This window comes from Stomoxys calcitrans, unplaced genomic scaffold (genome assembly GCF_963082655.1).
Source record: "Stomoxys calcitrans unplaced genomic scaffold, idStoCalc2.1 SCAFFOLD_230, whole genome shotgun sequence".
Taxonomy (NCBI): Eukaryota; Metazoa; Arthropoda; class Insecta; order Diptera; family Muscidae; genus Stomoxys; species Stomoxys calcitrans.
In genome coordinates, this window is record NW_026739365.1 from 13,164 (window position 1) to 27,719 (window position 14,556).

Genomic DNA, 14,556 nt, shown 5'->3' on the forward strand with positions numbered 1-14,556 from the left:
GACATTGCTGGATCGACCTAAAGTGTCATGGCAATCAAGAACAAATATTCTTTGTGGGTTCTTAGACCAATGTTTCGATGTGTTACACACAGAATGACCATCCTATGGTTGGGGGTATTAAAAGACTTATTATTTTAAACGTTTCATTTATTTTTATACCCTCCACCATAAGATGGGGGGTATACTAATTTCGTCATTCTGTTTGTAACTACTCGAAATATTCGTCTGAGACCCCATAAAGTATATATATTCTTGATCGTCGTGAAATTTTATGTCGATCTAGCCATGTCCGTCTGTCCGTCAGTCCGTCCGTCCGTCTGTCTGTCGAAAGCACGCTAACTTCCGAAGGAGTAAAGCTAGGCGCTTGAAATTTTGCACAAATACTTCTTATAAGTGTAGGTCGGTTGGTATTGTAAATGGGCCATATCGGTCCATGTTTTGATATAGCTGCCATATAAACCGATCTTGGGTCTTGACTTCTTGAGCCTCTAGAGTGCGCAATTCTTATCCGATTGGGATGAAATTTTGCACGACATGTTTTGTTATGACAGCCAACAACTGTGCCTAGTATGGTTTAAAGCGGTCCATAACCTGATATAGCTGCCATATACACCGATCTGGGGTCTTGACTTCTTGAGCCTCTAGAGTGCGCAATTCTTATCCGATTGGGATGAAATTTTGCACGACGTGTTTTGTTATGACATCCAACAACTGTGCCATGTATGGTTTAAATCGGTCCATAACCTGATATAGCTGCCATATAAACCGATCTTGGGTCTTGACTTCTTGAGCCTCTAGAGTGCGCAATTCTTATCCGATTGGAATGAAATTTTGCACGACGTGTTTTGCTATGACTTCCAACTACTATGCCAAGTATGGTTTAGATCGGTCCATAACCTGATATAACTACCATATAAACCGATCTTGGGTCTTGACTTCTTGAGCCTCTAGAGGGCGCAATTCTTATCCAATTTGAATGAATTTTGGCACGTAGTATTTTGTTATGATATCCAACAACTGTGCTAAATATGGTTCAAATCGGTTCATAACGTGATATAGCTGCCATATAAACCAATCTGGGATCTTGACTTCTTGAGCCTCTAGAGGTCGCAATTATTATCCGATTTGCCTGAAATTTTGTACGACGGATTCATGACCATTAACATACGTGTTTATTATGGTCTGAATCGGTTTATAGCCTGATATAGCTCCCATATAAATCGATCTCTCTATTTTACTTCTTGAGCCCACAAAGGGCGCAATTCTTATTCGAATTGGCTGACATTTTACACAGGTCTCCAACATATAATTTAATTGTGGTCCAAACCGGACCATATCTTGATATCGCTCTAATAGCAGAGCAAATCTTTTCTTATATCCTTTTTTTGCCTAAGAAGAGATGCCGGGAAAAGAACTCGACATATGCGATCCATGGTGGAGGGTATATAAGATTCGGCCCGGCCGAACTTAGCACGCTTTTACTTGTTTTTATGGCACAATGGTTTGCTGTATTGTATTTACATTAACATAATCAACATGGTACTTTAACAAAGATGTAGTTCTTGCTTCAAGGCAACTGCCCATAGGTGGATAACTTCAGCCTTATATTCAGTAATTTCCTCATCTTTTATTGAGATATGCCTTCTCGCATTGCCTCCAAATAAGCTCCAGCCAACAGACCAAACAGCTAATAAGTAAACCAATCATCACCATTATCCAAGTCCAGAATAGATCATGCATCGTTATGGCTTTGGGCCCCTTCTTCACTTGTATATCAAGAAGACTCATTATTTTGAGCTTTAACATATCATAAAATGTGCTGGATACCCAGGCAGTTGTCATACCCATATCATGAACTTGATTGATGAGTTGATTCAAGGCTTCCTTGTAGGGCGAGTTTGGTGGTAAGGGTATTGCCCAGGGTAAGCCAGGAAATAGAGTTAGATTTTCAAAGGTGCAAAATGCCTTGTTGGTGTGGAACTGTTGTTGCTTCATTAGAAATTTCCAACGGCCCGATGGGGTGTAATAACTGTAGGTGGTATTAAGCTGTAGCTGCATATCTTCCACAAAGCTAAAGTTTTCCGTTGTTACAACTGAGCTCTTGTAATCGCCTATGAAGGGGGCCATGATATCGGCATCAGCCTTAAAGAGAAGAATCTTTAAAGAGGATTTCACAAGATCATCGATAGTTTCGATTTGCCTATGGCAGGGTGGTTGAGTGAAAAGGGTTTTGACAGTGGCCGAAAATTGGGTATTGATGTGCAGTCCCACTATAAACAATAAAAGATAGACCACTTTCAGACTGCGGCTATGGGTGAGGCGGGCTTTGAAGGCTTGACCTAAAACTCCAGGAAATATTCTATTGCTGAAGCATAGATGAGTTAACTGCCATAAGCCATCAAAAGTATAATCGATCAATGAGTGCATTAGAGACAGTAGTATGGTGCTAACAAAGAGACAGCCCATGAAGTACTCATTCAATAGTATGGCATAGACCTCCTGTAGGTTAAGGGCTTGGGCACAAGGTACCATAAACATGCCCTGATCATAATCATAAACATCTGACCAGTCAAGCCATTCATCGCCTTCGGAACTTGTATCCATTATCATGGGAATATCTATTAGATGAGTTTTCACCATATGCTCATGTATTACCGAATAGTGTGTGGGATTGCTAAGACTCAAAGGATGTGCCATTTGCAAGGAGGCATTATACTTTTGAGCAAACAGTAAAATCAATCTAACCACAAATCCATTGAGTTTTAGGTTACCCTCAATATCTTTGAAGTAAAAAGATTTGAGATCGCTTTTATCCACATAGGTCAATAGGGTTTTGTTGTGCATATTTTTCCAGTTTTGCTGATAATATTGAGATGTGTAGTTGTGATTCACATTATCTTCAATAAAAGTGTCCCAGTGATAATAAGGATAAGGTTTCAATAGGAAATATTCTGTAGCAGCAGTTTCCTCCTTGGATTTTTTGAAATACAGCAGAACATTGGTCATATTGAAGCTATGACAGGACAATAACAAATGTTGCTTGTATACATCTTCATCGCATACATCATAAGCAATACTGAGTATTCTTGTTTGGCGTATATAGTTCAGCATACCAGCCATAAGTTTCATTAGTTCAACATCAAAAGTGTAACTCATTACAATTATGGCCAAAATCTCTGTACTAAAATTTCTTTTCACAATAAAACTGTACTGTGCATTGGTAATCAGCAAAAGTGGTATTTGAAATTGTTGAACTGCTTGCACAAGGGCTTGTGGAGCATCTTCCTCTTGGTGCACCAGAAGAATGGTGTTGATAATTTGCTCTTGCTCAATATCCTTCAACAATTTCAAGAAGAAATCCTTATGCTGGTTATAGGCAATCTGAATTGAAGAAGTTAGTATTGATTTTCCAAAGGTTTGGCTATAATCCACTGCTGCTATAGCAATATACATAGTCGTAAATATCAGATAAGTTGCCTTAACACTTGTGATAATTCCATGCATTATGCATTGAATTCCCAAATTTGGTAGACTTATTTCGATGAAATCGAGGTATGTGTAAATCTACGTAAAACGCTCTTTCAACTGAGTGCTTCAAAATTCGAAAGAACTTACTTTAGTTTGCTTTAAGTGGAGTGGCTGGCATGACCATTACTTTGTGTTTTCTTTACCAACTTAAAAGTAAACATAATTAAAGGAATTGCTTATGAACTGAATATTTATATATTTAGTAGAACATATTGAACAATATGAGAGTGAAGGTAGGTTAGGTTAGGTGAGAGTGGCAGTCCTTTACCGACTCACTTAGACAATTTTAAGTTCATTGTGATACCACAGTTGCAACAGACCAAGGCTTCTGGCGGGAATCGAACCCATGACCCCCTGCACTGATAATCCAAGCAGACTACCAAATCGGCTACTGGGGCGCCCAAAGGTAAGGTAAGGTAAGGTGTGAAGGTAAGGTCTGAATGCGATTAGTCCATATATTATGATCTCAGTATGTAATGTAGGCTAACAGTTTCACTCTCCATAAGCATTTCAGTAGAGTTGTAATAAAGTCAGTGCTTTTAAACAATTGGTTTTCAAACTTCATTTTACCTATCTAGCCATAGCTGGATGGGTATTGGGAATAGGTTTAACTCTGTGCCTGCAAGTAGCCAGCCTAGTTTTACTCTTCAAGGGAGAAGGGCTAAATGGATTCGGAAGTCCAGGTAGATGGAAAGCCATTCTCCCTTGAATCTCAGGAAATTGATTGCACCAAGTGCTACAGGAAGAAGGTAAATTTGCTTTCTCGGGCACTTGGCGATACCATTCTAGCCATTCAGTCACTTCCTGGAGGTGTAATAGAGTGTGGTAAGTTCGGCCGGGTCGAATCTTATATGCTCTCCACCATGGATCGCATTTGTCGAGTTTAATGCACAGTATCCCCTTTTTAGGCAAACAAAGAATATTCAATAAGAATATGCTATCGTGAAATATTTCAGTTAATTCGGATAAAAATTGCACCTTGTAGGAGCTGAAGAAGCAACATCGGGAGATCGGTATATATGAGAGCTGTATCAAGCAATTGATCGATTCAGACCATATAAGACACGTATGTTCAAGGTCATGAGAGAAGCCGTTGTACAAAATTTCTTCCAAATCGTATGAGAATTGCGCCCTCTAGAGTCTCAAGAAGTCAAGATCCAAGATCGGTTTATATGACAGCTATACCAGATTATGATCCGATTTGAATCACACTTAAAAAAGTTATTGGAAGTCATGGCAAAACACCACGTTCAAAGTCAAAGTTTCAGTCAATTCGGACAAAAAATGCGCCCTCTAGAGGCTCAAGAAACCAAGACACAAGATCGGTTTATATGGCAGCTATATCAAAACATGAACCATACTTAACACAGTTGTTAGAAGTAATACCAAAACACCACGTGCAAAAATTCAATCAAATCGGATAAGAGTGGCGCCCTCTATAGGCTCAAGAAGTCAAGACCCAAGATCGGTTTATATGGCAGCTATATCAGGTAATGAACCGATTTGAACCATACTTGGCACAGTTGTTGGATATCTTATCGAAACACGTCGTGCAAAATTTCATTCCAATCGGATAAGAATTGCGCCCTCTAGAGGCTCAAGAATTCAAGACCCAAGACTTCCAACAACTGTGCTGAGTAAGGTTCAATTCGATCAATAACCTGATATAGCTGCCATATAAACCGATCTTGAATCTTGACTTCTTGAGCCTGTAGAAGGCGCAATTCTCATCCGATTTGAATGAAATTTTGCACGTAGTGTTTCGGTGTCACTTCTAACAACAGTGTTAAGTATGATTCAAATCGGTTCATAATCTGGTATAGTTGTCATATAAATCGATCTGAGATCTTGACTTCTTAAGCCACTAGAGGGCGCAATTCTTATCCGAATTGGAATGAAATTTTGCACGACGTGTTTCGCTATGACTTCCGACAACTGTGCTAAGTAAGGTTCAAATCGGTCAATAACCTGATATAGCTGCCACATAAACCCATCTTGAATCTTGACTTCTTTGGCCACTAGAGGGCGCAATTCTTATTCAATCGGAATGAAATTTTGCACAAAGTGTTTCGCTGTGATATTCAACAACTCTGCCAAGTATGGTTCAAATCGGTCAATAACCTGATATAGCTGTCACATAAACCCATCTTGAATCTTGACTTCTTTGGCCACAAGAGGGCGCAATTCTTATCCAATTGGAATGAAATTTTGCACGAAGTATTTCGTTATGATATCTAACAACTGCGCCAAGTAAGGTTCAAATCGGTCAATAACCTGATATAGCTGCCATATAAACCCTTCTTGAATGTTGACTTCTTTGGCCACTAGAGGGCGCAATTCTAATCCAATTGGAATTAAATTTTGCACAACGTGTTTCGTTGTGATATTCAACAACTGTGCAAAGTGAGGTTCCAATCGGTAAATAACCTGATAAAGCTGTCATATAAACCCATCTTGAATCTTGACTTCTTTGGCCACTAGAGGGCGCAATTCTTATCCGATTGGAATGAAATTTTGCACAACGTGTTTCGTTCTGATATTCAACAACTCTGCCAAGTATGGTTCAAATCGGTCAATAACCTGATATAGCTGTCATATAAACCCATCTTGAATCTTGGCTTCTTTGGCCACTAGAGGGCGCAATTCATATCCAATTGGAATGAAATTTTGCACAACGTGTTTCGTAATGATATCCAACAACTGTGCCAAGTATGGTTCAAATCGGTTCATAACCTGATATAGCTGTCATATAAACCGATCTTGGGTCTTGACTTCTTGAGCCTCTAGAGATCGCAATTGTTATCCGATTTGCCTGAAATTTTGTACAACGGATCCTCTCATTACCATCAACATACGTGTCTATTAAGGTCTGAATCGGTCTATAGCCTGATACAGCTCCTATATAAATCGATCTCTCTATTTTACTTCTTTAGCCCCCAAATTGCGCAATTCTTATTCGAATTGGCTGACATTTTACACAGGTCTCCAACATATAATTTAATTGTGGTCCGAACCGGCCCATATCTTGATATCGCTCTAATAGTAGAACAAATCTTTTATTTTATCCTTATTTTGCCCAAGAAGAGATGCCGGGAAAAGAACTCGACAAATGCGATCCATGGTGGAGGGTACTTAAGATTCGGCATGGCCTAACATAGCTCGCTTTTACTTGTTTTTTATTTCATTTTCTTCATATCCTGTGATTATAATTTTTGATATTTTTTTTTTTTTTTTTGCTATAATACCCTTTTAATGCCTTCGCCAAACCAATTCCAAAAGAAACACAAGTCCACTGCTTAGCAAACCACTTGCCAGCAGCAACCAAATCCAATGCATGTCTGTGAAACTAAGCGGCTTCGTCTCGGGTCCCATTGCCATAGGCATTGTGGTCTTCTGTTGTAGCTTGAGAAAATCTGCAAATGTGCTTGCAGTCCATGCCTCCATTAGGCCAAAGTCATGCACCAAAGAGATGAGATAATTCAAGGCTTCCTTATACGGTGAATTGTGTTGCAGAGGTATAACCCAAGGAATATATGGAAATATAGTCAAATTCTCATGGGTGCAGAATACTTTTTTGCCCATGATATCCTGTTTGCGCATAATGGTTTTCCAGGAAACTAAGGAGCAATAATAGCTGTAGCTTAAATTCAGATTATTACGAAGTCCTTGCAAATAGGTCAAATTGTTTGTGGTCACAACAGAGTCCTTGCTAAGACTAATGTGGGGCATCAAGACACGGGCTTCTGATTCATAAAATAATAACTTTAAAGGTGATTGGCTGAGATCATCAAGGGTTCGAATTTCGGCATGAAAGCCAGGACTGGTAAAAACACTGCTTACTTCTGCCGAAAAGAACGTATTAAAGTTAAGACCAGCTATAAAGAGTAGAAAATAAAGTATTTTCAAGCTATGCCTTTTGCTGCTGCGAGCCACAAACGATTGCCCCAATAGACCAGGAAATATGCGTTCACTAAAGAAAATTTGGCTTCTAGGGAAAATGTCATCATTTACATAATCTATCAGTGAGTGTATAAACGATAAAACAATGTTGCCCACAATAAGGTAACCCCAGAGATACTTATTCAAGAGTATGGCATCGTATACCTCCGATAAGGTTCGTAATTGGGCGCAAGGTACCATTATGATGCCCTGATCGTATTCATAAACATCGGAGGAGTTTATCCAATGGTCGAGATCGAAGCCTGAATTCGGCACCATAGGTATATCCAATAAATTTCTCTTTACCATAGTTCTCAAAATTTCCCCAAAATGCAGGGGCTGGGTCAAACTTAAAGGGTAGGCCATTTGCAGTGATGCATTATAGCGCTCGGCAAAAAGCATCACAAGTCTGGCACAAATGCCATTTATTTTCAAGTTCCCTTTATCATCTTTGAAGTACATGGCTCTGGTATTGCTTTGGTCGGCAAAGGTCAGCAGGGTTTTCTTGTGCATATTTCTCCAATGTTGAGGGTAATATAAGAACTTCTTTGTTCCTTGAACATAACCACTTGAATGCCAATGATATTGAGGATAGGGTTTGAGTATATAGAAATTTTCCTCGCCATTACCCTTTGAGTTGATGAAATATAAGAAATTCCTTGTGATATTGAAACTTTGGCAGGAGCCGAGAAGTTCTTGTTTAAACTTATGCTCCGTCTCCACATCAATGGCCATGGTGAGAATTCTGGTTTGACGCATATATTCCAAAATGTGGGCCATAGTTGCCATTATTCTTGGATCAAAAGAAGCCATCATGAGTATAATCACTAAAATTTCCGCATTGAACTGTTGCTTGTAGATAAATGTGGCATTGGTAATAAGCATGTTGGGCACTGGAAACCGATGGATTGCCTGCTTTAGGTCCTGCGATGAAGTTGATGAATTTTCCAACAGCAAAATTGTATCAAAACTATGCTCTTCAAAAATCTCCTGCAATAGTTTGTTAAAATCCTTGGGAATACTTCTTGTGGCCAGTAAGGGTATGGCAAAAAAGGCCAACCAGACGAACGGCAAGGTTTTAAAAGTCGATGACATTCTGTTGTCAACTTTTGGGAAGAATATTTGGAATAGAAATATTCCAATGATGTAATTTTACAATGCTTACGGCCACGGATTTTATGATATGTAACCGAAAATGACTTTCAATTGTTACTTTTTATTGAGATAAATATCGTTAACTATAACTTAAGCATAACAATGCAATGGTAGGAGCATTGTATTATCACCAAAAAAATCTCTTGTGAACCAAAACATCTGAATTTTCCTCAACTCATAACATCTATTTGGCTTCGACCTTTTGAGGACAAACAAGTAAAATCGTGCTAAGTTCGGCCAAGCCGAATCTTATATACCCTCCATAGCATTTATTAAGTTCTTCGCCCGATATCTCTTTATAGACAAACAAAGGATAATGGATAAGAATTGCAATGATGTCTGAATTGCTCGTATATCAGGTTATGGACCGATGCAGCTAATACTTGATTTGGATTTTTGAAACCATAGTAGAAGTCATTGAGAAATATTTCAGCCAAATCGAATAAGAATTGCGCCCAACAGGGGCTCAAGAAGTTAAACCATGAGATAGGTTTGAATAGGTTTGAATCGTATATTCTAGGTCATAGGAGAGGTCGCTGGGGAAAATTTTAGCCAAATCGGACAAGAACTGCCCTCTATAGGGGCTCAAGAAGGGCAATCGGGAGGTCGATTTATATGGAAGCTATATCAGGTTATAGACCAATTCAAGCCTGTCTTAGCACGTGTGTTGAAAGTCATGGCATAAGTCTTTGAACAAAGCTTTGAAAACATCGTACAAGAATAACACCATGTAGATGGTTAAGAAGTATAATCGGGATATCGATTTATTGGAAAATATGAACTATATGAAAAATCCGCAATTACTTTTTGGGCAACCCAATATAAGGGAGCTATATCATGTTTAAAACCGATTCGGTCATGACACATCTGTTGAATGCCATAGAAAACGTCAAAGTACAAAATTGCAAAAGCTCAAGAAGTATAATTTGGAGATCGGTTTACATGGGAGCTATTCAAAACATGTACCGATATGACTCACTAATATAGATGGGCGATGGGTAAATACCCAAAAGGTATTTACCCGGTAAATTGGGTAAATACCCGGGTATTTAACCATTTATACCCAAACATTTTCCATACAATTTTTGATGATTTCTTATTTTTATACCCCCCACCGAAGGATGGGGATATATTCATTTTGTCATTCCGTTTGCAAAACATGGAAATATCCATTTCCGACCCTATAAAGTTCATATATTCTTGATCAGCGTAAAAATCTAGACATGTCCGTCCGTCTGTCTGTTGAAATCACGCTACACTCTTTAAAAATAGAGATATTAAGCTGAAACTTTGCACAGATTCTGTTTTTGTCCATAAGCGGTTCGAAGATGGGCTATATGGGACTATGTCTTGGTATAGCCCCCATATAGACCGATCCGCCGATTAGGGTTTTAGGCCCATAGAAGCCACATATATTATCCGATTTTGCTGAAATTTGGGACAATGAATTGTGTGAGACCCTTCGACATCCTTCGTCAGTTTGGCCCAGATCGGTTTAGATTTGGATATAGCTGCCATATAGAGCGATCCTCCGATTTAGGGTCTAAGGACCATAAAAACCACATTTATTATCCGATTTTGCTGAAATTTGGGACAGTGAGTTGTGCTAGGACCTTTGGTATCTTTCTTCAATTTGGCCCTGATCGGTTCAGATTTGGACATATCTGTCATATAGACAGATTTTTCGATTTAAGGTTTTGGGCCCATAAAAGGCGAATTTTTTGTTCGATTTCGCCGAAATATGGGACAGTGATTTGTGTAAGGCTCTTCGACATTTTTCTACAGCTTGGCCCAAATCGGTCCAGATTTGGATATAGCTGCCATATAGACCGATCTCTGGATTTAAGGTTTAGGGCCCATAAAAGAGGCATTTATTGTCCGATTTCGCCGAAATTTGGGACAGTGCTTTAAGTTAGGCTCTTCGACATTTTTATGCAACTTGGCCCAAAATCGGTCCAGATTTGGATATAGCTGCCATGTAGATCGATATCTCGATTTAAAGTCTTGGCCCCATAACAGGCGCACTTATAATCCGATTTCACTGAAATTTGACACAGTGACTTATGTTCGGCTTTTCGACATCCGTGTCATATATGGTGCAGATCGGTTTATTTTTATACCCTCCACCATAAGATGGGGGGTATACTAATTTCGTCATTCTGATTGTAACTACTCGAAATATTCGTCTGAGACCCCATAAAGTATATATATTCTTGATCGTCGTGAAATTTTATGCCGATCTAGCCATGTCCGTCCGTCTGTCCGTCCGTCCGTCCGTCCGTCCGTCCGTCCGTCCGTCCGTCCGTCCGTCCGTCTGTCTGTCGAAAGCACGCTAACTTCCGAAGGAGTAAAGCTAGCCGCTTGAAATTTTGCACAAATACTTTTTATTAGTGTAGGTCGGTTGGTATTATAAATGGGCCATATCGGTCCATGTTTTGATATAGCTGCCATATAAACCGATCTTGGGTCTTGACTTCTTGAGCCTCTAGAGTGCGCAACTCTTATCCGATTGGGATGAAATTTTGCACGACGTGTTTTGTTATGACATCCAACAACTGTGCCAAGTATGGTTCAAATCGGTCTATAACCTGATATAGCTGCCATATAAACCGATCTTGGGTCTTGACTTCTTGAGCCTCTAGAGTGCGCAATTCTTAACCGATTGGGATGAAATTTTGCACGACGTGTTTTGTTACGATATCCAACAACTGTGCCAAGTATGGTTCAAATCGGTCCATATCCTGATATAGTTGCCATACACACCGATCTGGGGTTTTGACTTCTTGAGCCTCTAGAGCGCGCAATTCTTATCCGATTGAAATGAAATTTTGCACCACGTGTTTTGTTACGATATCCAACAACTGTGCTAAGTATGGTTCAAATCGGTCCATAACCTTATATAGCTGTCATATAAACCGATCTTGGGTCTTGACTTCTTGAGCCTCTAGAGGGTGCAATTCTTATCCAATTTGAATGAATTTTGGCACGTAGTATTTTGTTATGATATCCAACAACTGTGCCAAATATGGTTCAAATCGGTTCATAACCTGATATAGCTGCCATATAAACCGATCTGGGATCTTGACTTCTTGAGCCTCCAGAGGTCGCAATTATTGTCCGATTTGCCTGAAATTTTGTACGACGGATTCTCTCATGACCACTAACATACGTGTTTATTATGGTCTGAATCGGTATATAGCCCGATACAGCTCCCATATAAATCGATCTCTCTATTTTACTTCTTGAGCCCACAAAGGGCGCAATTCTTATTCGAATTGGCTGACATTTTACACACGTCTCCAACATATAATTTAATTGTGGTCCAAACCGGACCATATCTTGATATCGCTCTAATAGCAGAGCAAATCTTTTCTTATATCCTTTTTTTGCCTAAGGAGAGATGCCGGGAAAAGAACTCGACAAATGCGATCCATGGTGGAGGGTATATAAGATTCGGCCGGCCGAACTTAGCACGCTTTTACTTGTTAGATATAACTACTAAAAAGATAATTTTTTTGTTATGTGTAATTGATTGACCTGTACTTATTAGTATTTGGTCCAAATCGGAACATATTTCGATATAACTGCTAAGGGAAATAAGGTATGAAATTTTTACCGAATTTCGATGAAATGTGGTGGGTATACAAAGTTCGGCCCGGCCGAACTTAATGCCATTTTACTTGTTTTTAAATCATATTAAATTGCCGTATTAAACGATTGTCTGTGGTAAAAAAACTAATTTGCGCGTCTATATATTTGGAGCGGTGGCAATAGTTCTTACCATGTAAAACTCTTGAACAAAAAAGTGTTGCCCAGCAACACGTCGTTTGGTCACGTCTATCGGTGAGCTAAAAATGGTTGCAACCTTATCGTTAAGGTTTGCAACTCCTGCTTTCACGCCGAATGTTTTAATTTCGGGGCTATGGAGGCCTATACATTAATTAAATCACACATGGTCCCGTTAGGTCATTATAATTGATCGACTGGTTTGGGGTGAGGTGGTCCGCTAGATATATCAGCAGAATAATCATATCAGATTTGCAGTACACAACCTTATACCTTTGATTTAACCTTATATTGTCATGATTGGTGTATACAGCCCGTTTGAGGATTGTACGCCACACTGCCACTTGAGCACAATTTTGAATGACGCACTCAAATCAAAAAAATCTATCACTTGATTCCCCATTGTTTAATAGGTTAAATAACCTATTGGAGGCGATTTTAAAACACCACTTAGTTTCTTGGACACAAAGTTTAATGACATATTCGTAATCTGCTCTCAAATGCCTACCATTGGAGTTTCATCAAGTTATGATTGAGTAGTATTCCCATTTGGGGAGCTTATCGGGGATGGGGCGACTATCAATTACTTGAATTTAGTTTTTTATGTCATATTCGTAGTCTACTCCCGAATACCTTTCATTTGAGTCCTATATTGATATATACGTGCAATATGTCTATTTGGAGCAGTTTTCGGCCTTGGGCTACCCTTGGATACTTGAACCCAAGTTTTTGTACCACATTCGCTTTCCACCCTCCAATATCTTTCATTTGATTCCCATAATATCCCTACTGGTCAACTCTTGGTTTTGGGTGGCGTGGCGTTTTTGTGGTAACGGGGAAGGATTCGCCCCCCTCCAACATCAACAAATTACAGATATATCCCTTCCAGACCATATTCGTAATCTACTCGCGAATACCTTTCATTCCAGCCCCATATTGTCATTATCGAACCAATTTGGGGTCGGGGCGGCCCCCCCAATTACTTGGACTCAATTTTTTATATGAAATTTGTACTCTCCTCTTGAAGACCTTTCATTTAAGTCCCATATTGTCCCAATCGGTCTACTTTTAGTTTTGGGTGGTACTTCTGGGGTAAGTAGGAGGGTCCGCCCCCTATTACTCCTTCCGGACCATATTTGTTATCTACTCCCGAATACCTTTCATTCGATTCCTATGTTGTCATTATCGTCCAATAAACCTATTTTGGGGGTTTTTGGGATCGGGGCGGCCCCCCGATTACTTGGACCCAATCTTTAATATGGAATTTGTACTCTCCTCTTGAATACCTTTCATTTAAGTCCCATATTGTCCCAATCGGTTCAATTTTATTTTTGGCTGGTACATCTGGGGTAAGGGGAAGGGTCTGCCCCCAATGCGATATCAAAAAATTATATAGCCTATTGCTCCTTCCGGACCACTCCCCACAATCTGTGAAAAATTCAAAGAAATCGGTTTAGCCGTTTTTGAGTCTATGCGGAACAAACTACAATTACAATTACAAACCCACAAACAAACAAAAAAACAAACATACAAACAAACAAACAAACACAAATTCATTTTTATATATATAGATATCCAAATCTGAACCGATTTTTTCCAATTTCAATATGTTTCGTTTCTACGCCAAAAAAAATGCAATGTGGCAAATTTGAAGACAATCGGATGAAAACCGCGATTTGAATGAAGATTGTGCATAAATTTACGTGGACAGACGGACAGATAGACAGTCGGATATAGCTAAATCGAATCAGAAAGTGATTCTGAGTCGATTGGTACATTTAGCAGGGGGGTATCTCTCTTCCTTCTGGGTGTAACAAACAAATGCGCTTAGTTATAATACCCCATTTCACAGATGTGGTTACGGTATAATGATCAAGAATATATATACTTCATGGGGTCTTTGACCAATATTTCGTTGTGTTACAAACGGAACAACGAAGTAAGTATGACCCATCCTATGGTGGAGGATATAATAAAGCAAACTATTTCATAAGCTTTACAACCACAGAGGCGGTTATTACGACATTTTAGCTATGGTGAGGTTGGTTATATTTTTATTGGTATAGATAATAAGAAAACATAGATTTCTATAGTCACAAAATTTTTACGACCAGTATAGAAATTGAGGCACATTGTATGAAAACTGAT

At 39.2% G+C, this 14,556-nt stretch overlaps 2 protein-coding genes across 2 annotated transcripts; both read right to left on the bottom strand.

Moving 5' to 3' along the window:
* Positions 1 to 1,620: 1,620 nt before the first annotated feature.
* On the bottom strand, positions 1,621 to 3,453 carry LOC106087523 (uncharacterized). The gene has a single exon (XM_013252581.2). The coding sequence runs from the start codon at positions 3,451 to 3,453 to the stop codon at positions 1,621 to 1,623; it is 1,833 nt and encodes a 610-aa protein (XP_013108035.2).
* A 3,324-nt stretch (positions 3,454 to 6,777) lies between these two features.
* On the bottom strand, positions 6,778 to 8,562 carry LOC131998455 (uncharacterized). The gene has a single exon (XM_059370737.1). It carries the CDS (start codon positions 8,560 to 8,562, stop codon positions 6,778 to 6,780), a length of 1,785 nt encoding a protein of 594 aa, XP_059226720.1.
* Between the last annotated feature and the right edge of the window lie 5,994 nt (positions 8,563 to 14,556).